Consider the following 23,393-nt stretch of genomic DNA (forward strand, 5'->3'; position numbering starts at 1 on the left):
GTCGAAACATGTCTATTTTCAAAAAACTTGTCGTTTATATTAAATGTGCATTATACATGAAAGCTATAACACAGAGAGAAATTTAGTGACCGACTTGATGTGACGATAAAGAAGTTTAAGTGACATGGCAAGCTTTAATTTTTCTAGTTTTCATAGAACCTTCATCTGAAAACGTGTATGCTACACTGAGTAAGTATTTTTTACTTCGCACTCCTGTTTCGTAAATTTCTACACGACAGCTTCTGCACAGCAAAGAAAACAAACTAAAATTTATTTTCTTGCCAATTACGTAATTTTTCAAACATTGGCATGTATAGCTAAAGATTAATAAACGAAGGAAACAAGTACTTTGTAACTTTGTAAGAGAACATAAGTACTTTGTTTGAAACGGACAAATTCCTAAATAAGATTTTGATAAATCGAAGACGAGGAAGGTGGAGGTTTTAGAGCGAGAAGAAAAGAAACCCGCATCAATATTTTTTTAAAAAATTGCTTTCAATCAAAATGTCTTGCTTAAAAATTTCCCTGTACATGTTATCTACAATTTGTAAAAATGTGTCAAGCACTCTCATTTACCGTAAAATCACTTTAGAAAATTTAAATATGTTTGCTGATTCCAATCATCTCTACTAACCAAGCGGACATAGGCATAACAATCATTAGGAAACGGGGAAAAAACTGAAAATCGTTTAATATCACTTGATATAAAAGATACATGAAAAAACTATACCTAAATGACAAAGGTTATTATATAAAAGTTATATAAAACAATTATAACTAAACGACAAAGATTATCATGTAAAAGTTACATAAACAATTAGAACTAAATAAAAAAGGTTACTAGTATTAGAAATTACATGGCTAAAGCTTTTAAACCGGAAACGAATTGTTAGATTCCAGAGAGATCAAAAACTTCCTCATTTTAACAGAGACAATGCCATGGTGCTCATGTTTTTTACAATAGTGAATAGGAATCAACAGTCTTGGAAACAACAGTACATATACATGATCATTTCATGATATTTTACATTTCTTACAGTATACTCGACATCAAAATTCACTTTATTCACTCACATAAAACTCACCAACAATGCCGTTGGGATTTTTGAGTTTCATTGACAAAGCTTTCCATTCTGCGGTGTTTGGGAAGAGTTCGAAACAGTTCGGTTCCCTCAAATTTAATTCGCTCAAAGATGAAGTGATATAAGTGCAATTTGACGTTCTACTAGCAGACTTTGCCTTCTCCATAAAGCCATAAAAAAGCAATGAAACATTCTTTGGAACAAATGATCCGACTAGGAAGGCCGAAATTTCTAATGTATAGTAACGTCATGTATACTGTTGGGGTTGCTGCGGCATATAAAAGCAAGCCGAATGAGCCATTCAATCTCTTGTGTTACATCTGGGGTGCACTCTGGTCCACGCCATACACGCTATGACACACTATTTCAACGAGTACTACGACTTCGATGTGGACAGCGCAAACAAGAATCCAAGCCCTTGGACTGGAGGATCGCGCGTTCTGGTCGAGGAAAAACTGAAACCGAAGGTCTCGCTCATAATTGGCAGATTAATTTGCGCCATTGTGCTTTCGAATGCAGCATTGTATTATTGGATAACAGGAAATCTACCAGCAACTGTGACTATTGTACTTGGTGTTGTACTTGGACATGGTTACAGCGCATGGCCGTTGTGTACATCACGTAGGGGACTGGGGGAGGCCACTGTATGTCTAGTACTTAATATTTTAACACCATTGGCTGGATACCAGACTCATGATCCAAGTTCCCCATTGGGTAATAGTCTTATCTGGCCAATTTTGCTACCACTTCTACCAATTCAGTATGTACGCATGATGGTGATGAGCATGGCTGATTTGGAACCAGACAAAATCACTGGTAAGCTAATGCTTGAATGTTAGGAGCCAATACATACAAAAAAGGATAACAGGTGTTATTCTCGGAGCAAATACCAGTGTATCGGTGCAAAGCGTATTGGTCGGGTTTTACGTTGTCTTTTTTCACAGGTAAACTAACACTTGTCGCAAGGATTGGTCTGCAGTCTTCGTGTTTAATTCACGGTGTTGGAATAGCGTTTGCTTACATTTTGCATATGTGTCTTTATGCGTACGGATATCTGTCGACGATAACATTTCTTCTCATGTTAATACCAGCTCCAATAGGACTACGACAGGTTAGCATTTATATAAAGTTATTCTCCACGGTTGTGGCGACATTTAATGTCATATTCACGATAACACAGTTAAATATTTCATTTTTCATTTCAAATACATAGATTCCTAACGTGTTCATTCGACCTTGGAAATTCGACAATCCTTTTTGGAGTAGTCAACACAACATCCTCTCCATGGCCATGGCGTTAGCTGGCATTTTACTTTCTGGCGGTAGACAGCTGGAAAGCAGATCGTGGGCGCTGTGTTTCCCTTTGCTTCTCATCTCGATCTCGGTACCAGTACTTTTTAAGAAAATAGTCGACGCGACCAAAGCTAATGATACGTAGAAGACGAAACTTTATAACCTCTTTGGACTGGATTTTAAAACAAATAGCTTATAGGTGATTATATTCGTTAAAAAATATTTGCATTATGTAATTTATACATCTTAAAATACAATACAACAATGTTATCTATTAAAAAATCCACTGTGTCTCATTTCGGTAGTTTCCAGTACTTTTTGAGTTAAGACGCTGGGAACATGACAGAAAACATTACGTAGGCAGGTAATGGTAACTCTCGTAGACAAATAATCTAAAAATGAAAAATAAAAGTCCACCATCAACGTCAATATACAATATTTTGCCTAGAACAAATGTATTAATGTTTTATAGTTCTTCTGTAGCTAAATAGTTTAGTTTTGATGCGTGTGGTTCCAATGACTTTATGAAACAGATGCTGCAACAACGAGTGAAAATAGTGTTAACATACTTACCAGAAAAGTATCTTCTTGTCTTTTATAATGTAAACAGTGATCCATATTTAGTTTATGATACTTCATGTTGTCATTAAAACACGCCATTCATTTTAAAATCCGTTGTGATCAGAATTCGAATGCTCTCTGATATATGGATCGGAAATTTAGGAATTTCGATTCGAAATTTCAAGAATTGTTGAAAAACTTTACGAAAGGTTCGTACAAAATATTTGTTCAGAATATCCGTTGATTGTTTTCACAGTACGTCCGCAAACCGAAAGATTTTTCATGTTTTGTTATTTCTACATATTCGTAATAAACAATACCCAATGGAAATCCTTCCTACCTCACTCTTGTTCGTTTTCTCATTAAAACCAAACGTTTTACTCATTATACCTGCAAAATATACTACATTAAAGTATTTTTCATCAAACAAACAAGTAGCCACTTCAACCTGTTTCATCTGTATATTTATCTCCTCATATAAAGTTAGAAATTGGTTCTATTTCAACGTATTTGTACGGACTTGACATAAAATACTTTCTAAGCTACGTTAGGGTAGCAACTCAAAGTCCGCAATACTTGTAAAAGCAGGTCCGAGAGCTGAACTGTAAATATATATTACGTGGAAACGGGGGAGTTTGAGCTAAATTAGTTGAAACACCTTTTAGACTTCCAGATCAAAGGAGAAAAGCATGACTCACCACTCGAGTACACTTCAACCGTGTTCCCTGATTCCCATTGCACCCGTATATTGTATCGAACCTAAATGAATAATAAAACTTAGACGTCATACACAATTGTTCTTTTCTTGAAAAGCCTTCTTCACCAGCGAAGGGATTCAAAATCACCACATGACTATTCAAGGATGGTATTTTTACAAGTTTCAAAATATTTTCGCAAAAATCTTGCCATTGATGGAGAAGCGAGTTTACTGTTGATTAGTGAGTGAGCGATTTTTGTGTTGTACTCAGGGAGTGAGTTTAGAATTCGGGCGACTGCTCATTCGATGGCAAAAATTTAGTGTCCAGGACTTCTCTAGCGCTCGATCCAACTGTTTATCCTTTCCTCTTAAAGGGCCCATATCAGAAAAAACTTTTATTTGCGATATCAAAACTGGGTGTAATGTCTATCGTATCGGTGAAAAAAATTCAATATACATCTTATATTGAGGAATCCTTTGAATCCGTTGCATGACGTCACAGAAGTAAGTCGTCCCAGACTTTTCGAACGACGGACAAGGTCCATAAAAAGGAGCATTTTTGCGTGCTTTAAACAGCCGTAAAAATGGAACGATTTATCAAACTTAAAAATTTTTTTTCGCTGCTACATTGAAACTCACAGCGAAATTTAACGTTGCAAACAAAAATTTTTGCTAAAAGGGGCACCTTAAAAGAAATTCTCACTCCCACTAGCTAATCTATACAAAACATTACATACTACGCGTGAAGTTCACGATTTACAGATGCAGCTTACCAAGCACATGCCGCTCACCTCACGATCTTGTCTCAAGGAGAAGGTGTGACGATCTGTAGTTTTGAACGACATTGGATCGTGTGGACGTAACCTCTGAAATATTACAAAAGGCGAGGAACGTTACAATTACAAACCCATTTCCTGGAACAAATGAACCATTTGATGAACTATTAATAACAGGTTTCGGCAACCACGTCATACATCATAGTCACTATGTATTTAATAAATTATCATCTTATGAAGAAGGAAGAACTTCTTATATATCAAAAATGGAGTCTCTGAAAAAATCATTGATTAAGAATTGATCATTGCAGCATTTATCTTTGAGTTTATTATTGGAGGTAAAAAAGACCATTAGGGCTTTAGCCAGAGCTACTATAGAAAACAAAATTTCCTTCCAACCACGTGATCAATAAACCATTTTTCACCTGTAAGAAAAATTCATGCCTCCCGTCTTCTTCTTTCGTTGCCTTGAGTTCAAAATGAAAGCCATGAAGAGATAAAAGACTTGAGTGATATTGAAGCTTCTGCAATCAAAAAATGAGTGAAAATTATTCTCTCGGCTTCCGGAGAGAAAACGGTAATCTATTTAAAATCATTGGCGATTGCGCTTATAAAACTTGCAAAAGTTCACAAAAGAGATAAAGTCTTCATGAGCATTTCGACTTTGTAGTTTTCGCTAAAGATAAATCAAGGACACGACAAGTACGTCACAGTGAGAATGTTTGTTCTATGTAAGTCTTAAGATATGACTACCCGCATAAAGAGCTAATAAAATTTTCATTAAAAGAGCGCGTAAAATGACAGTGAACTTTCTAAAACAGTTTAGTCACATCTCTTTCGATTCTCAAGATATTGAAATTTTGTGATGTCCACGTTTATGGAAATCTTTTTGCACGAGTGCCTCAGACAAACAACAATCGAATAGAAAGTAGGATAAAGACAAACCTTATCCAAAATGAAGCCGACTCTCACGGCACCTTGGTCAAATTTCGTCAACAAGGACATGTCGCCACCGCCACCTTGAAGCTGTCAGAAATAAAAGGAAAAATCACCGCTACAACCAAGAAATGCGTAACAAAACACGATGCATGTCATGCATATAGCTGACTTCTTTGAACACGTTCAGCGCGGCACTTGTATTTCCGCAATTAGTCAAATGAGGTATGATGAAATATATTGCCACGTGGTTTAACGTGGATTTCCTCTTCACTCTATTGACTTGCATATGCTATGAATGCTAGCGCTACTTGACTAAGAAAGTTGCGTTTATGAATTCCGTTTTGTTTCGCCGACATTTAACGAACATAATGCTTACAAGAAGTGTAAATTTTCAAGAACGATGGAAAAACATCACAGAATGGACAATAAAGTGTGATCGTTCTCTTATCGTTTCTGTGCAACATATTTCATATAGTCTGCAGATCACAAACAAAAAGCAACTCACTGCATGATAGTTTTGACTGTACATGCGCAGTAACCATGACTGTGGCGTGATGTTCATTTTCTGTATCTCGTCAAGATGTAGACCTAGAAAAACACAACGGCAGAATTTGGAGACGAAAAAGAGCGTGGGAGTGAACAAGACGCGTCGGTGAATACGTAACGATCAAAATACTTGATAACATGGGATTGCGAAGTACACCTCAAAATACAGACATGAAATCCTTCGATGAAAGAAAATGTGCGACAACGCAAACACTTACTATCAGTAATAGTAATCAGACGCAACGACCTCAACAGACTTGTATACCGCTGGCCCTGAAAATTCAAGATTTCAATGAAAATACCATGAAAATACAGACCCATGGGCAGATGACGTAGGCTATATGGGTTACCGCTGACCCTAAAAATTTGACTCTTCAATGAAACTGACAAAGGAAATTGTAGATTAATATGTGCCAATGATAGAAAGAATCACTACCTCAACTCTGTCCAAAAACGCACTTGATTTGGGGAGGCTAAAAAGGTACAAAAAGACCATAAAACACGTGTGTACCCATAAAACACGTGTGTACCCATAAAACACGTGTGTACACATAAAACGTGTGTACACATAAAACAAATGTGGTTGAAGACAGTTTTTTGTCAACAGTTTCGTACCAGCGCATTTTCATCTGGCATTAGAAGGGCATCGATAGTTTTGAGCAATCCCAAAATCCTTTCATTTGTTTAAAAGCAACGCAACAAACACGAGAAATAAAAACAGGTTGAAGATCGGATGATCATTAAAGCCAGCAAGCAATGAAAATTCTACAGGAAATTGCTCTTATTCCACATAAACATGACTAAACTATAAGGTGAGTACCTCATAAACCACGACAGTTCCAAGAATAACCTCGTAAAGAAATCCAAAGTACATAATTAGAACTGCGGCACAGAGTCAAAATTAAACCGACACAAAGATTGAAAAGCAAAAATATATAAAAGCCAGTGAAGGGAAACAAACTTACTCTAACATTCGGATGCTGATTAAGAAATATCCAATAAGCCAAAACTTTGTAAAGATAGTATTCATTCCAAGTAAAGAGTCTAAGAAATGAACGGATTGAAAATGTGCAAAATTAATGACAGGAACTGATTGATCGGCACTGTCAGCAGTGTTTTTAAATGGTACAGTTGGGTATGAGTCAAATTGACGTGAATTATGAAGCTGGAGTAATCCAAGACTTTAGCTAGGACTATATGTAGTTAATGGCGAGTACCGATTAGACATAAGAACTTTCTCCAGAACGTCTTGTCGAAGATGACTTAGGTAAATTTGTACAGAAAGCTATACCAATAAATGAAGGAAAAGAAATAGTAACAGTGTAATATATCTGTACTCCAAAACACCACCTTAACACCAACTGTACACTCTTATCTTTCATCAACATCTCTACTCCAAAACACCAACTGTATACTCTTATCTCTCATCAACATCTCTACTCCAAAACACCGCCTTAACACCAACTGTACACTCTTATCTCTCATCAACATCTCTACTCCAAAACACCACCTTAACACCAACTGTACACTCTTATCTGTCATCAACATCTCTACTCCAAAACACCGCCTTAACACCAACTGTACACTCTTATCTTTCATCAACATCTCTACTCCAAAACACCACCTTAACACCAACTGTACACTCTTATCTTCATCAACATCTCTACTCCAAAACACCGCCTTAACACCAACTGTACACTCTTATCTTTCATCAACATCTCTACTCCAAAACACCACCTTAACACCAACTGTACACTATTATTTCTTATTACCATCTCTACTCTTAATACAAACTGTACACTCTAATCTCTCACCAACATCTCTACTCCACATCTTGCCATAATACCAACAGTACAAACATTCTAATTTAATCTCTTGCTGAATACCACTACCTTCATGCAAACCGTACACTCCAATCTTTCACCAGCATCTTTCGATAACACTGATCGCTTACCTGTGGCACTAGATTTAGTTCTAGCCATCTCTCGCAAGCGTCAATCACAGAAATTTGTTTGTACTAAAAATACATTGTAAAGACTAATCCAACACGACTCGTAAATACTTAGTTTAAAACCTTTCAAGTCATGTACAGCTTATTAAAAATGAGTGCTTTTGCTTGTAAACAGACAGAACAAAAATTGCTTTAACAACGCCTAACTTTGATGGTAGATAGTAAACACAGTCAAATAGCTAAACCTATGCAGGATCAATACAAGGTAATACCAAGCTTTTACCCCAACGAAGTTACTGAATAAACAGCCCAAATGCAGTGTAAGAAGTACAAAACAATACCTTAGTCGCAACACTGTGATACGTGCATACAGTTGAGACTGAAATTCCACTCAGCATCATATCCACGCAACTAAAGTAACGAATCACTTTTCTACTTGGGCAACTTGATACACGCCGTTAACATGACAGAAGTTTTCAAACTTACATTTTCTTTAGCTCTCCGTATTCCAAAAGACTGGCAGCGGCGAGAACTCCTACAACATCCGTGTCATCCATCTTTACATCGCCAACATACAGGGAGCCAAGAGCCAAGGCAAAAGCTATACTCAATGGAAATGCGTAAAGGTAACTTTCTGTGAAAGCGTGGCATTCATTCATAAAAGAAGAGTGTGAGAAAATCGATTCATGATTAGGTAAAGCAAGTATTATATATATTTATAACACAAATGGGTGATTCTCTAAAATAGAGTTTAAAAACTGCTTGTATAATATGTTGTAACATGTTAGTATGTCTATTTTACTTTAAATCAGAATCGTTGGATGCAGTATTTCAATACTTTGCCGTTTCAAAGTTAACAAAGTTTTACACATAGCATACTAAGTCAATTTTTCTGGATCATAAACATGATGTGGTAAATTTGCCTTTTTATCTCTGAGAAAGACAGTGAAAAACTACATATAAAAGCATACGTTTTCATATAAAATCACCCCAAAATAACATAAATATCCCATACTTTGTACATGTAAGGTTGTAATTATTGCTAAAACCCGGAAGTTACAACAGATTTATGGTGCGAACGTTACACACGTGACAGTTGCCCAGCAACATACTTATCAGAAGTTCAAGCGTTTATAAAATACCTTGCTTCGTCAACAACGGATCTTTCACCTTGAGTTTGAGAATCATCGCGCTTCCAAATGAAGTTGTTCGAACTAGTTTTAAGGCTGATGTCTCTTCAACTCGTTTTGTGGTTGCTCCGACTACATTCTTTACAGCGCGTAGATCAACAGCGGATTCATTAAGACCTAAGAATCATTTTACATGAAATGATAACAGGATCTCGGGAGAGCTTATTTTAGCTACATAGACAAATGATTTGCCTATGCTACAATGACATAGCCAGCCGGCAAGTTTGGTCGTAGTGCGATGTTTCGGTCAGTACTAACTGCAAAAACGATAGATTTCTAAACAACCAAATAATCCTATAATATTTTGATCTGATATTTACAAAACACTGAAAAAAAAACTTGCAGGTTTGTTACGTCATTACTTTGATAGGTAAGTTTCGACCTATTTCTTAACCCTTTGTTGCGTGAATTTTTTCGCCGACCGAGCTCGATGGCGTTTGGTGATTTTTGCTCTGAAGCAACGCCATGCAGCAAAGGGTTAAAATGCACAAGACCAGGCAAATACTGCAGCGGTCAGAGTCGGTGGCAACAAAACTATGAAATATTTTCGAAATTTTAGTTTAATTTGAAGGGATTGCTTTAGTAAGAGTCTCTCGCACTAATTTGGAAATTTTTTTCCGTTTAAAGTGTACTATAGTTATCAACAAAGAAAGCTCGTTGTTACACGTTCATTCAATGATGAATTACTGCTATGTGACCTATGTCTCTCCCCATTTACCTTCTTCCTGCATTGTTTCAAGTTCATTATCACAATCAGAGTCGTTGCTTTGCTCTGTAATCGCTTTGTCTTTAATCATTCGTCTTAAAAGGCCACATTTTTGAAGATATTGCTTGTGTAGTTCCCAGGCCGTTCCGAGGGCATACAAGATAACATCTGTACAGCAAGCAAAAGTTGTATCATTGCTAAACTTTATATAGTTTTCACAATAGCAACACAAGTGGTGACATGATCACCTACCAGGTCCACGAGAGAATGCTGTGGCTTGGGAATGATAAAGGAACAGCTCCATAGGGGTCGGTTGACGACCAGATAAAGGAAGCACCTTTATTAAACTGAACCTGCTGAACTTGTGTCTTTAGATTCACTTGCTTTGTATCATTTGCCTTGGTTTGAGTTGGTTTGGTTGAAGCAAACTTACCATCATTATTTTTACAAGGTACGGAGGAAGTTTGGTGTTTTCTGGCTTCAGTGTTGTGGTCCATAGCATCACCATGCTTATTACGCAAACGTTTCATTACATGGGGAAGCTTTTGCAAGCGACTTCTTATAGCTTTCACCTGATGCAAACATGTTGAAAATTCTTGCTTAGCCTTATTGCATCAACAAAATAATCGAGAAGTAGCTTATGAAGTTGGAAATTTCGACAGACTGCTGTATCTACTTTAAATCACAGAAAATGACTGTTGGATTGCAAATTCACAGGGATTGGATTTCACAGGGATTGGATTTCACAGGAAGATTGTATTTATTTGGAATTAAAATGTTGGTTCCATAATAAAGCAAGAATAAATTTATGTTGTGTGTTATGTGAAAAAATCCTATCACAATATACTTTATAAATCCTACCTGGAACTATAGATAGAACAGTTTCGTTGTATGGAGAAGTAACAGACTTCAATGCTTGAGATGAGCCAAGCAGATCAAAGGATACATTCTCTGGGAGTCTCCAGCGGTTTGTCAAACCCACCAATACACGTTTTTGACCTTTTGGGATAGAAGGTGCCTGAAATGAATGAGGTCATAGCATGTGAGACGCATGCATAAGTGAAGTGAAAGTTAAGAAAGCTATCGTGTAACCTTTGGAGGAGGTTTTTTGTCATATGTTGTACCAGATAAAGCCATTAAAGGAGCCTGGTGAACAAACCTAGACGATGAAGAAATTCTAGACAATAATCTTAATTGACTGCTCACATTAGCATTTAAACAAATCATTGTATCTTTCTTTCAAAATCTTAGAACATAAACACGGAGTATGGTTCCTATTTTAAGTTAAATTTAGGTACCGACAGGACTGTCGAAAGATAAGTGAACTAGTTTTGAACTTGTAACTTGTTTGACGAACATAACTCTTGTAAAAGATAGGAAATACCTGCTATAAGACATCCCTTTGTCTTTGTGGGAGGTAGTGTTGGTAAATAGGGTTTTGGTAGCGGTGAAATTGCACCATCTTGCAAAAACACGTTGCCATTGTCATTCACCGACCAAATCGCGGCCGCCATGTTTTTGTAGTGTAACTATGGTAACAGCGTTTCAAAAACGACCACCACCAGCATGACTAAAATGGTCCACAACAAATAATTATACGCTATACAGGACATGTTATAAACCATGATTTAACGCAGTTTTAATACACATCATATTATACGATTCCAAAATTTGCTTACTCACAAGTTAGCATATTTATACGTACATTACAATAAAAATACGTCTGCAGAGCATTTAACACAACATCCATCTATTGGTATTTCTAGTGATCCATTTTAGCATAAGAAGTCTCGTTAGTCGAGCTGTTATTTAGAAGAATGGCCACTTGCCTAATTTAACGTAACATATTTCTATTGTTTAGTGCATTTTTTACGTGAATTCAAGACATTTTTCAAGCGTTTTAAGGAATATATTACCAAATGTACAAGTGGGCCACGCGCGCCAGAGGCGCACATTATAAAGGGTTGCGACTCCACCACCCCCTCCCTCAATTGATAAAATTGGAATGTGCATCCCTAGCGTACGCTGTCACAAAGTTAATGAATTAAACGATTATAGAAGATCATTCAGTACTTATATAGTCTTCACTTTCACAATCAAGAATTAATTTACAGTCGTTTAACAGAAATATCGCTGTTAAGAGTATACATATTAACAAAAAAAGTCGTTGAAAGCTTGTATGTTTGATAAAGGATGCAAATATGAAATGTATATACACATTCGTTTAATCGTTTTCTCATAAAATTTGCAAATGGAAGCAAAGTCCTTGCATTCATGACATGCTTTCTGAAACGTCTATAAAAGAAGACGTTTTTTCATGTTCTTCGATTACCTCGTTCGCTTTTGTTTCACATTTCTCTGAAGCTTCGTTTACACCGTAAGGAAAACTTGCCTTTTCCTCGGGCTCAATTAATATTTGCGTATCATTTGTAAAACCATTCTCATAATCCTCCGTTTCTTCTGATACATCATTGCTGTCATCTTTCAGAAGATTTTCATCTCCTCTGTAATTTCGTTTTGTATAGAATTTTCTCGAGCGGTTCCTTCAGTGTTTTCTAAAACGGTATCGTGAGTGTTTTCTATATCAGTTAAGTGAGAATTTTCTAGAGCGCTGTCTTCAGCAGTTTCTTGAGTGTTTTCTAGAGCGCTTTCTTGAGCGGTTTTGTGAGGAGTTTCTACAGCGGTTTCTGGAGTGTTTTCTAGCGCAGTTTCTTGAGTGTTTTTATTAGTGGTTTCGTGAGAGTTTTCTACAATTGTTCCTTGAGCGTTTTCTACAGCCGTTTCTTGAGTGTTTTCTAAAGCGGTTTCTCTAGCGTTTTCTACAGCGGTATCTTGAGTGTTTTCTACAGCAGTTTCTTGAATGTTTTCTAGAGCAGTTTCTTGAGTGTTTTCTACAGCGGTTTCGAGAGTATTTTCTACAGCATTTACTAGAGCAGTTTTCTCGGTGTTTTCTACAACGGTTTCTTGAGTGTTTTCTACAGCGGCTTTTTGAGCAGTTTCGTGAGTGTTTTCTTTCGTTTCGCTCTTTTCTAATGCTCCACCAACACTTTTCTTTCTCTTCGGCTTTTCTTCTGTAGCTATCAATTCTTGTTTATCACTTGCAAGACTATCACCATAGTCGTCAAACTCTTCTGATATTTTTTGTTTGTCTTCTTCTTTCTTGTTTTCCGCTTCCCTTTTCTCGTCTTTGATGACATTGTTCGCCATTCGTGAACATTTTCAGCCTTTTCCATCGCCATTTCACTATCGCTCGTCAATTGTTTCTCCATGGTCTTGTCGTTTTCTCTATGACATACATCATCATCAGTTGAGTTTGCGTCTTTCTCTTCGGCAACAATTTCACCATCAATATTATTAAGCTCCTGCGATTGCAATAAGATTTTTTCCCTGCACAAATACAAAAGATGGCAAAAATATAAGGATATTATATTCTAATAACCCAATATTCCTTGAGAGCATGAAATTCATGTCTCAGAGCATGTCTCAGTCCGATATTAACAAATGTCCGATAATAACAGGTGACATTGAATACCCGGAGAGATTGATTAATTCCCCCTTGAAACCGAAATTAACCACACTATTTTGTGCACAGAACGAGAGCACGTGTTATTTTCATATTCTACCGGTCAAATAGCGACGTGCAACATGGAACTTAAGCAACAAATGAGAGATCGTACTAGAGTAAAAGGTTTCAGCTCGGAAGTATTGTTATATACTCGTGGATGTTGATCGTTCGGGTTGGTGCAGTCCTGGGTTCGATTGTAGGTGATGACTAAGAATTCACATCTTAAAGCGGTATTCATCTTCGAAGTCAGATAACCAACACGGCGAATTAGTCATTTACTCTTCAAGTAATTGACTCTGAAGATGACTACCGCTAAGGATGTCTAGACGTCAGTCAATACTAACAGCAACACAAGGTACCCACACTACTTTTCAGGAGTAAACCAACCTGGACAATGAACATGTACAAACCAATGACCTAGAACCCAATCTACAAGATATCTTACTCCGCCCCCCACCCCACCCTAATAGTTACAAGTGAGGCAAGCCGTCATCTTGAAAGATAGCAAAACCGATAATATTTACGACTATCTGCTTTTCTCCGAGTCGATACACATTTGCAAAATTGATAGTCTAGGTTCGATCTTTAAAATGATTAACAGGTTTCTCTTATACTGTTAATACTGTTTATACTGCAAATACTGTTTCTTTTTGAACTTTGCTTTTTGCCACCGTTCAAGATGGCGTCCTCGTTAGGCATCTAGGAGACTGAGTTCTAAATCATTGCTAAAAACATGCAACGACACTCTCGGGTTCAAACCAATAACTTTATAATATGGCATTATTATCAAAGAGATTCTTCCAAAATGTTAAAGTGCAGCTGCAGCTCACCTTTCACGATTGTATGGCTTAAAGTCATCGCTAAGTGTTTTCAACTTCTTCTGCATGGGCGTCAATTCTGCCTTGCTTGAATCCTGAAGAAAAACATTACATCACGTAATAAGAAAAATTGCCTCACATTGCCAAAAGAAACGAATGTTAGGATACAACAGACGATTCACTTTCTTACAATTTTATTGCTGCATTGCTTCGCCAGTCGTTTCTTTTTCTTATGCAATGGATTTGGCTCAATAATCATTTCTTCCAATTCATAAGTTGGATCACAGTTCAAATGATCTTTCTGCAATGAACAACGAGATATGTCTTACTGTGACATGTGAACAATTCCCACTTAAGAATACATAACTGAATGAAGAGGGGAGGGGTAAGTCAGGCCATTAGTGCAAGTCACATGACAAGTAGGTAAAATCATCGGAAAACCTCGACCTCGTTGACAACACTGGGCCAATCCAATGACTGCCTGAATTTTTAGACAATTTACGTAACCACTCCTCGCTTTAAGACTGCACCATGGGTAGAAGACTTAAACTCGGGTATTTCTTCACCCTCGTACGTGGGTAAACAGCCAAAAGTTAAACAGACAAAATGACTGACATCAGTCTGTTGCAAGTAGCCCGGACAGCGAAATCCATAGAACAGTAACTTTTCTTCCGATGCCTAACACAAGTCTTAAAAGGCAATAGGCTATCGTTTAAAAATGAATCAAAAGAATGAAACGATGGTTCAACGAAAACAAAGAACAACTATCGTAAAATATACATGACCACCTAGCTGATACGCTTGAAAAAGTCGCTCTATTCTTTGGATAACACTGCCAAGGCTCATGCATGAGGCCCCACAGTATTTCGTTCGTTCAGTTTAACTTGCCATGGCTGACTTACTGAGGGAATGAAAGACACAGAAACGTTAACATGCCATGGCTGACTTACTGAGAGAATGAAAGACACAGGAACGTTAACATGCCATGGCTGACTTACTGAGGGAATGAAAGACACAGGAACGTTAACATGCCATGGCTGACTTACTGAGGGAATGAAAGACACAGGAACGTTAACATGCCATGGCTGACTTACTGAGGGAATGAAAGACACAGGAACGTTAACATGCCATGGCTGACTTACTGAGGGAATGAAAGACACAGGAACGTTAACATGCCATGGCTGACTTACTGAGGGAATGAAAGACACAGGAACGTTAACATGCCATGGCTGACTTACTGAGGGAATGAAAGACACAGGAACGTCCTTATTTTTCACCGCTTCAAACTTAACGGCATCCATTAGTTCGCATTCTTTTAATTTCTCGACGTTATTCAGGCGCATGTCTGGATCGATATGTAACAGCTAAGGTAAAAATAAAAGAAAACGCTCTCGATTGCCGCCTTTTTTTGTTTTCGAAGATGACAAACTCAAACTCGCCACCTTTTTCACAAGATCTTTGAAATTTTTCGACCAATTGTTGGGCAATATAACACACGAAGAGTCAAACATTTGAATGATTTCTGCGGTATTCGTGCCAGCGGTTATGTGATACGGTCTCTACATAAAAACAAGTGAACAATTGTAAAGCCATATTTGCTCCGATAAATCTGACAAAACCATGTCCAATATCATGATACACCTACCTTTCCTTTGAGTAATTCAAATGCTGTAACACCCAGACTCCACCAATCAACTTCATGGGTGTAACCACGTGATTGACAAACTGAAGTCCTAAAGATCTCGGGAGCTGCAAAGAGCATGGAAAAACTTCATCGAACACGAACTGCAGATGATGATATGAAGAAAATGAACATTTCCCAACTTACCCATATATGGTATGGTGCCTGACATTGATGTTGCTAATGTGTTGTCGTCCTCCATTACTGTTGCAACATTGAAATCAGTCAGATGTACATGGCCTGTTTTTTAAACAAAAATAAAATCAAGCAATGTAAACCAGGTCAAGTGTAGGTAGTTGCACTCTCTCATTGCACATTTCAGTCTTGATATGTAAATTTAAAAGTAAGCTGGCTTTGCCACTAATAATAGGCTATATGCCATTATGTATATAGGCTATATGCCATTATGTATATAGGCTATATGCCATTATATATATAGGCTATATGCCATTATGTATATAGGCTATATGCCATTATGTATATAGGCTATGCCACTAAGTAAAGGTTTATGACACTAAATATAGACTATGCCACTAAATATCAGTGTGCGAATTGGTTCAGAAAAAACGATGTGCAATTTTTTTGACAAAGTGTTTCTTTACATGCATAATCAAATCGATATTATGTTAATTATCATATAGTGCTAATTGCTAAATTAATATTTTTAAACATGAACAAATTCATATGATTTAGGATAGTGTTTTTTGTTAAAACTGCTATTTTTGCACATCGTTTGAAAAAGTGATGTGTAATTGTTTTCATTTTAGCTAAAAGGATGTGCAAATTGCACATTGCACACCGTTAATTCACACACTGCTAAATATAGACTATGCCACTATATATAGACTATGCAAACAAACCTTTGCTATCCAGAAGTAAATTATCTGGTTTGATGTCCCTAGAATGAACAATGTTCCATCATAATTTTTCCACATACTTGAAATGTAATATGGTGTAAACACTTGACAGCACAACATGATTCATTTTACACACACCTATGAATAATCCTGTTCTTTCTCAAATACTCAAGTGCCAAGCTAATCTCTATCACGTACAAGATCACAACGTCTTCGCTAAATTTGTTTCCTTGTTGCAAGTGATAACGAAGATCACCACCAAGCAATAAGTCCACAACAACAAATAAATCCTCTTCATCTTGAAAAGTAAACCACAAATTCACCAAAAAACTATTGTCCAGACCCATTAAAATGTCCATCTCTCGAAGGACATTCCGAACTGCATCTTTCTCTATACAAACAGCTTTTCTCATGTATTTCATTGCATACATTTCCTTTGTGTCCTTTTTCTCGACAATGCATACCTAACGAAAAATTGCATTATAAATTATATGGATTACAGAAATGCCATGTACGACAGGAGGGGGGAAGTGGATTTTCCCTATCTTGACTGAAATGGGGAAAATTTGGGTAATTTTAGATGAAAACAGAAAAGATTCAGTCAACATTAAAGAAATTTAAGGGGAAATATAAGCCAGTTCTTGCAGAATGAAGTTTTAATCCCAATTTCAATATCATATCCCACCTCTCTTATTTCTTTGGACAGGACATGTATGGCTATCCCAAAGCATATTTCAGGATTTCGACACTGCCTGTACATCATTGTACATAGGTATCTTTGTTGTGGAGGTAGTCAAATATTTCATTTTATAAAATCAAACAAACAGCTTTTTCAACATTGAATGCAGCCCACTGTGAAATCCTCTTAAAAAATGTATTATGGATGGCAAATTAGCCTATCCCTTTGAACATTTGAGTTTGAAAGGCAATTAGTGTCTGCAAATCATAATTACAAATTTCCTTGTATTCCTGTCGGCGCTGTCGCCAGACGCGCCATCCATACACAAGTATAACCACAAATAAATTCCCTTTCACTTAGCCATGGCAAGGCTGCAAACTACACTCAGATGTATATAACTAAAAATAACAATACTAAAGCTTCAACGTAAACAAAATAGAGACATGTAAAAATTTCATGGCAAATTTCAATAATTACGAATGTGAACCACTACGAGCTTGCTCTCCACATGTTTGATATTTGACGGTTTTTCAATAAAGTATTTATCGTACAAATACTAACCTTCCCAAAGGCACCCCGTCCGATGGCTCGAAGCACGCGAAAGTCGTTGAACCCGACTACAATAATACAACAACACTTTCATTGAAATTTGCTAGGACAATTATGCAAGCACTAAAGCAAAGCTAACATCAAAATTTAAAGATGCCGACTCTGTACGAATGATGCTAATAGTAAAACTTTTCATCTAGACTATTTGCACATCACAAAAGTAAACAGGACAAAAAATTCTTTGAATCCTCAAAGAATTTGGTATGTACTATCTCTCATTCAACCTCCGCCTTATCTGCTCGGCGTGTTTTTGTTCATTACCGACATGCTTGAAAGCGTCAAGTTCTCATATAACGTTATATATGACGGGGAAAAAGTACATGTGTAGATGATATTTATGGCAATTGAAAAGCACAAGTTGATTTTAGTATACTCTTCACTTTACGGGTCACGTATTAATATTAAATATTAAATACCTTCAGCATTCTGGCTATCAGTTTTTTCGTCAAGCAACGTATGCACAGAGGTTGCGCGTTCGCTCACACTATTTATGCAGCCTATTTTGGCTCCTTTTAAAGCCGCTCACGGCTTCCATGTAATCAAAACCAGAAAAGAGTTGTGCTTCTCTTCCAACCGCAACACCAACGTCCAACACTCACATCCCTTGCTTTAACAAGTACCGGAACCCGAAATGTGTCTTGGTACGTACGAGCCCCGGGTTTCCGGGGATATGGAGCAGGAAACAAAAACCCGTGAAGTTTCAGTATTGTCCGTGAAGCGTGTTCGAAAGGTCAAAACAACACCAAATTGTTTAAAGAAAACAATGTATTTGTACATAGTGTAAGAGATTATCGTATAATCCAAACCAAAACGATACGAGATGTTTCAAAAACGTAAACGCGGACACTTTTTTTTAATAATAAATCTAATATAATTTATAAATATTGCTAAATTAATCTTCGAATTGTATTGAACGCGTAGGTTGGTAATCTAGGTTTGAACATTTTTATTAAATCACAACAAAATAAACTTGACTGAGTAAACTGATGTGGAAAGGAGAAATGGCAGGAAGTGAAAGAAACTTGTCCTTGCCAGTTAAAGAAAGAACCGAACAAAATGGAGCAGTTTTCTCAGACAAAACTGAACAACCAACTGAGGAAAGTGTAAGAGAAACCGTTTACAAATTGGTTATGAATGACCACGACGAGCATCAACCAGCTGTAGAAACGAGACTTGTATCAAGTTGTCATACCTACCCCTCTCAACTCTTGAACTCTCGTGAAATTTCAGATGTTGAAAATAGTGCAACAGGTTCAGTTGCTAGTTGTTCTGACAGTGGTATTTGTTCCACTCCTTATGAGGAAGAAGATACCTGTGGATTTGAGGAAATACCTTTGAATGTCAGTGCTGATATGTGTGATGGCGTGAATGCAATAAATTTTGGAAATTCCCTTAGTGAAAAGCTACGGCAAGTGGAAGAATTTGATGATGTCACATTGGGTAGACAAAAAACTAGAGGAAAGTTTAGGTAATGATCCAACTGGAAAAGACACTTAATGTTTAATAATATGGTCAGAAATGTGCAAAACCAGTTGCGCATCATCATTTCATGTGCCTATTTCCAAGGAATGACATATTAATGTGTTCTTTGCAGAAACCTGTTTGGGCGCTCATTTCTGAAAGTGTCTGATAACTCTAATTTGTTGGTCTCATTACAGAACCAAGGTTTGTTAGCTTTAATAAATCACTTGAGTGCATTGCATTATGGCAATTGTTGTTTTACATTTTGTACTAGGGCTTACAGGAAGTGCATTAATACAAAGAAGTTCTAGCAAGAAGCAAAAAGTTGTAGCGCCTGTGCTTTCCACCACAGGTCTTATTTTTGAAAACAGGCCAAGGTGATTTTCATACCTTATTTTAGTTTCTGAATCATTTAATTTAATTCAATCATTTGGACCTAAATTTAATCTAATCTACACTATTTAATCAATTAAGCCTAAATTTATTCTATTCTATGCTGATAGTATTGAATAAATTATTAGAAATCTTCCAGCAAAGGATCCCAAAGAAGAAAAACGACACAGACAGCTTTATCAACAAATGATTGAAGTTGCCAAAAAGAAAGGTTTTGAAATGAAAATTTTCCTGGTTCCATTTCTCTAAAATGAATGCCAATGCAAACAATGCATATTTCTAGAGCTTCAGGACCATCAGGAACAGAAAAAGAAGCAGGAAAATCAAAGTCAACATGAACATCTTGTTTCAAGTGCTTTGGCTTTGTGGAATAAAGAAGTACTTCCTAACTGGGATAATATGTATGGCTATGTACATTGTTTTCAGAAATAGGTGGTTCCAAATTGAATTATATTTCCCCAAGCATTTCCAATGTGCTTTAATTAATTCAGACCCAAAGTCTGAATATCTGGTCCAGGCCCCTTGCAAACAAGAATATGTAAGCTAAGATCCATAATCCCAAATTGTTTAAACATACCTTCTTAAGCTGGGATTGACTGCGGCTCTGTTAAGATATCCCTTTGTATTTTCAACCAAATGGACAGAATTTCATTAGGTGTATTTTTGTAGGAAATGTACTAAAAAAGTACTAGAGCTATGGTGGTTAGGTTTACCACCTAGCATACGTGGTCAAATCTGGAAGCTTGCTATTGGAAATGATCTTCACATTACCCAAGGTATAAGATAAATGATGCATCATAACTATGATATGTACTGCAATTACCCAAGGTATAAGATAAATGATGCACCATAACTATGATATGTACTGCAATTACCCAAGGTATAAGATAAATGATGCACCATAACTATGATATGTACTGCGATTACCCAAGGTATAAGATAAATGATGCATCATAACTATGATATGTACTTACCCAAGGTATAAGATAAATGATGGATCATAACTATGATATGTACTGCAATTACCCAAGGTATAAGATAAATGATGCATCATAGCGATATGTACTGCAATTACCCAAGGTATAAGATAAATGATGCATCATAACTATGATATGTACTGCAATTACCCAAGGTATAAGATAAATGATGCATCATAACTATGATATGTACTAAGGTATAAGATAAATGATGCATCATAACAATGATATGTACTGCAAGTACCCAAGGTATAAGATAAATGATGCATCATAACTATGATATGTACTGCAATTACCCAAGGTATAAGATAAATGATGCATCATAACTATGATATGTACTGCAATTACCCAAGGTATAAGATAAATGATGCATCATAGCTACGATATGTACTGCAATTACCCAAGGTATAAGATAAATGATGCATCATAACTATGATATGTACTGGTATAAGATAAATGATGCATCATAACTATGATATGTATTACCCAAGGTATAAGATAAATGATGCATCATAACAATGATATGTACTGCAATTACCCAAGGTATAAGATAAATGATGCATCATAACTATGATATGTACTGCAATTACCCAAGGTATAAGATAAATGATGCATCATAACTATGATATGTACTGCGATTACCCAAGGTATAAGATAAATGATGCATCATAACAATGATATGTACTGCAATTACCCAAGGTATAAGATAAATGATGCATCATAACAATGAATTACCCAAGGTATAAGATAAATGATGCACCATAACTATGATATGTACTGCAATTACCCAAGGTATAAGATAAATGATGCATCATAACTACGATATGTACTGCAATTACCCAAGGTATAAGATAAATGATGCATCATAACTATGATATGTACTGCAATTACCCAAGGTATAAGATAAATGATGCATCATAACTATGATATGTACTGCAATTACCCAAGGTATAAGATAAATGATGCATCATAACTATGATATGTACTGCAATTACCCAAGGTATAAGATAAATGATGCATCATAACAATGATAAATACTGCGATAAAACTCATATGTTCTTCTTTCTTAGAATTGTTTGAAATATTTCGTTGCCATGCTGAGCAAAAGCTTTTGAACAATGAAAACAGCAAAAGCAGATTGAAGTCTGGAGATCTTGCTTCGAGATCCCAAAACTTTGTCACTGATTCCATGGTCGATCTCATCACGATGGACGTATCGCGGACTTTCCCGTGCCTAGGAATCTTTCAAAAAGTAACAAATTATAAAATGATTTGAGCTTGAATGTAATCATATTCTTAGTGATTGAAATTCATCGTTCAAAAGACTCAAATAGTTAAGCTTTTAAGGTGCGAATATTTCTAGGGAGGTCCTTACCATAACGTTCTCTACAAAATACTCGGGGCCTATTCCTGTTACAGACCAGATATTGGATATGTAAGTATTTCCTTCATAAATCATCCATGAAGAGTTCCAGTGATCAATTTGAAAAATCGTCCTCACACTCATACTGCATGTGTGATACATAACTGTACTCTAATGTTCTATACTTACCCTTAACGTTAGGTACAAGGAATGGCATTTCTTGCTGCTGTTCTTTTATTGAACATGGAAGAAATCAACGCGTTCATATGCTTCGCGAACCTCATCAACAGACCCATGCAGATGGCATTCTTCAGCGTTGACCAACCGATGGTAACTGCGTTTCTCCTAAACCTTTTCTGTGACACAATTCGTGTGTCGCCCGCCAATAAATTTTCCTATTCTTGTTCCTTTCAGATGCGAGCGTATTTCCTTGCATTTGAAGTTCATTTACAAGATCACCTTCCAAAGTTGGAGTATCATTTCAATGATCAGGGTCTGACGCCCGACTTGTATCTTACAGATTGGTACGACAAGTTCTTCTCCTTTTATAGTATCCTCGCATTATGCATCATGTATCATATTCCTTTGTTGAAAAGTATTTTCTGAACTTTTCAATAGGATATTTACCCTCTACAGCAAGTCGCTACCGCTCGATGTAGCAAGTAGAGTTTGGGATCTGTTTTGTCGAGATGGCGAAGAATTTCTCTTCAGAACAGCTTTAGGTATTGTAGTCGAGTGTCCTGGAAGCTCTGAACATTCGCACTGATATTAATCGAACTTCTCTTTTTTATTTCCCCGAAAGGTATTCTTCATATGTTTTCGTGTGAACTGATGACAATGGAATTCATAACGCTCGCTCAGTTTCTCACGAAGCTACCCGAAAACATATCAGAGACGAAACTTTTCGAAAGCATTGCGTACATGACTATCACTCGGGAGAAATTCAACCAAGTCCTCGTGCAACAAACGCAAAAGGTTCTCCAACTTTATCCGGCCGACAAACTTAAACAACATCCAACTTTACGAGCGTAAAACTTTGACAGAACCGAGTCGCTTCCATCTGCAATAACTGATTTTTTTGTCATATGGACTAATTTACAAGTTCAAGGAAAAAATTGACAAAATAGTAATGGCTAGTAGTACGTGTGTGACGTAATGATGGTTGTAGATAAAGAGGTCTCAAAAAGTCTTAATTAAAACATTTGAAACTCGACCCAGACGAATATCACGTACATATCATGAATTGATC

At 36.7% G+C, this 23,393-nt stretch overlaps 4 protein-coding genes across 5 annotated transcripts; 2 read left to right on the forward strand and 2 right to left on the reverse strand.

Annotated features, from left to right (window-relative positions):
- The first annotated feature begins 1,406 nt into the window (after positions 1 to 1,406).
- On the forward strand, positions 1,407 to 2,800 carry LOC124444991. The gene is made up of 3 exons (XM_046995698.1): positions 1,407 to 1,898; positions 2,027 to 2,193; positions 2,296 to 2,800. Exons 1-3 carry the CDS (start codon positions 1,436 to 1,438, stop codon positions 2,518 to 2,520), a joined length of 855 nt encoding a protein of 284 aa, XP_046851654.1. The 5' UTR covers positions 1,407 to 1,435; the 3' UTR covers positions 2,521 to 2,800.
- LOC124444521 (BTB/POZ domain-containing protein 16-like) lies at positions 2,565 to 11,250 on the reverse strand. Its single transcript, XM_046995146.1, is given in 22 exon segments — positions 2,565 to 2,767; positions 3,277 to 3,326; positions 3,635 to 3,695; positions 4,425 to 4,499; positions 4,835 to 4,933; positions 5,355 to 5,435; positions 5,854 to 5,936; positions 6,113 to 6,167; positions 6,331 to 6,367; positions 6,715 to 6,744; positions 6,852 to 6,938; positions 7,112 to 7,179; positions 7,849 to 7,911; positions 8,187 to 8,256; positions 8,332 to 8,446; positions 8,988 to 9,152; positions 9,754 to 9,909; positions 9,994 to 10,076; positions 10,078 to 10,313; positions 10,589 to 10,759; positions 10,834 to 10,900; positions 11,126 to 11,250. Coding segments are annotated over 22 exon segments (1,935 nt in total). The 5' UTR covers positions 11,140 to 11,250; the 3' UTR covers positions 2,565 to 2,698.
- A 527-nt stretch (positions 11,251 to 11,777) lies between these two features.
- Positions 11,778 to 18,577, reverse strand: LOC124444994 (serine/threonine-protein kinase 32A-like). 2 transcript variants are annotated; one of them, XM_046995702.1, is made up of 11 exons: positions 18,367 to 18,577; positions 17,903 to 17,958; positions 16,801 to 17,126; positions 16,666 to 16,703; positions 15,953 to 16,045; positions 15,770 to 15,873; positions 15,567 to 15,683; positions 15,363 to 15,488; positions 14,315 to 14,425; positions 14,137 to 14,219; positions 11,778 to 13,128 (listed from the first exon to the last, which is right to left on the reverse strand). In XM_046995702.1, the coding sequence occupies exons 3-11, from the start codon at positions 17,091 to 17,093 to the stop codon at positions 12,822 to 12,824; spliced, it is 1,272 nt and encodes a 423-aa protein (XP_046851658.1). In that variant the 5' UTR covers positions 17,094 to 17,126; positions 17,903 to 17,958; positions 18,367 to 18,577; the 3' UTR covers positions 11,778 to 12,821. The 2 variants fall into 2 exon arrangements, with proteins under 2 accessions (XP_046851658.1, XP_046851657.1); XM_046995701.1 differs by lacking the exons at positions 17,903 to 17,958; positions 18,367 to 18,577 and adding an exon at positions 17,616 to 17,678.
- A 61-nt stretch (positions 18,578 to 18,638) lies between these two features.
- LOC124444992 (TBC1 domain family member 12-like) lies at positions 18,639 to 23,357 on the forward strand. Its single transcript, XM_046995699.1, has 12 exons — positions 18,639 to 19,418; positions 19,545 to 19,615; positions 19,686 to 19,788; positions 19,933 to 20,015; positions 20,088 to 20,205; positions 20,474 to 20,580; positions 21,852 to 22,033; positions 22,145 to 22,216; positions 22,346 to 22,474; positions 22,559 to 22,668; positions 22,763 to 22,866; positions 22,947 to 23,357. Exons 1-12 carry the CDS (start codon positions 18,937 to 18,939, stop codon positions 23,174 to 23,176), a joined length of 1,791 nt encoding a protein of 596 aa, XP_046851655.1. The 5' UTR covers positions 18,639 to 18,936; the 3' UTR covers positions 23,177 to 23,357.
- The last annotated feature ends 36 nt before the right edge of the window (positions 23,358 to 23,393 follow it).

This window comes from Xenia sp. Carnegie-2017, unplaced genomic scaffold (genome assembly GCF_021976095.1).
Source record: "Xenia sp. Carnegie-2017 unplaced genomic scaffold, XeniaSp_v1 HiC_scaffold_21, whole genome shotgun sequence".
Classification (NCBI taxonomy): domain Eukaryota; kingdom Metazoa; phylum Cnidaria; class Anthozoa; order Malacalcyonacea; family Xeniidae; genus Xenia; species Xenia sp. Carnegie-2017.

Excerpts from the sequence above, each read along its gene's own strand:
- LOC124444991 (XM_046995698.1), top strand. The coding sequence starts at position 1,436 with ATGACACACTATTTCAACGAGTACTACGACTTCGATGTGGACAGCGCA. Across the intron at positions 1,899-2,026 it reads GGAACCAGACAAAATCACTG|GTAAACTAACACTTGTCGCA; the intron begins GTAAGCTAATGC and ends CTTTTTTCACAG. Across the intron at positions 2,194-2,295 it reads CTCCAATAGGACTACGACAG|ATTCCTAACGTGTTCATTCG; the intron begins GTTAGCATTTAT and ends TCAAATACATAG.
- LOC124444994 (XM_046995701.1), bottom strand. The coding sequence starts at position 17,663 with ATGGATGGCGCGTCTGGCGACAGCGCCGACAGGAATACAAGGAAATTT. Across the intron at positions 16,046-16,665 it reads TTTACTTCTGGATAGCAAAG|GCCATGTACATCTGACTGAT; the intron begins GTTTGTTTGCAT and ends TTTAAAAAACAG. Across the intron at positions 13,129-14,136 it reads AAGCCATACAATCGTGAAAG|GGAAAAAATCTTATTGCAAT; the intron begins GTGAGCTGCAGC and ends GTATTTGTGCAG.
- LOC124444992 (XM_046995699.1), top strand. The coding sequence starts at position 18,937 with ATGTGGAAAGGAGAAATGGCAGGAAGTGAAAGAAACTTGTCCTTGCCA. Across the intron at positions 19,616-19,685 it reads GGTCTCATTACAGAACCAAG|GGCTTACAGGAAGTGCATTA; the intron begins GTTTGTTAGCTT and ends ATTTTGTACTAG. Across the intron at positions 20,581-21,851 it reads TGATCTTCACATTACCCAAG|AATTGTTTGAAATATTTCGT; the intron begins GTATAAGATAAA and ends CTTCTTTCTTAG.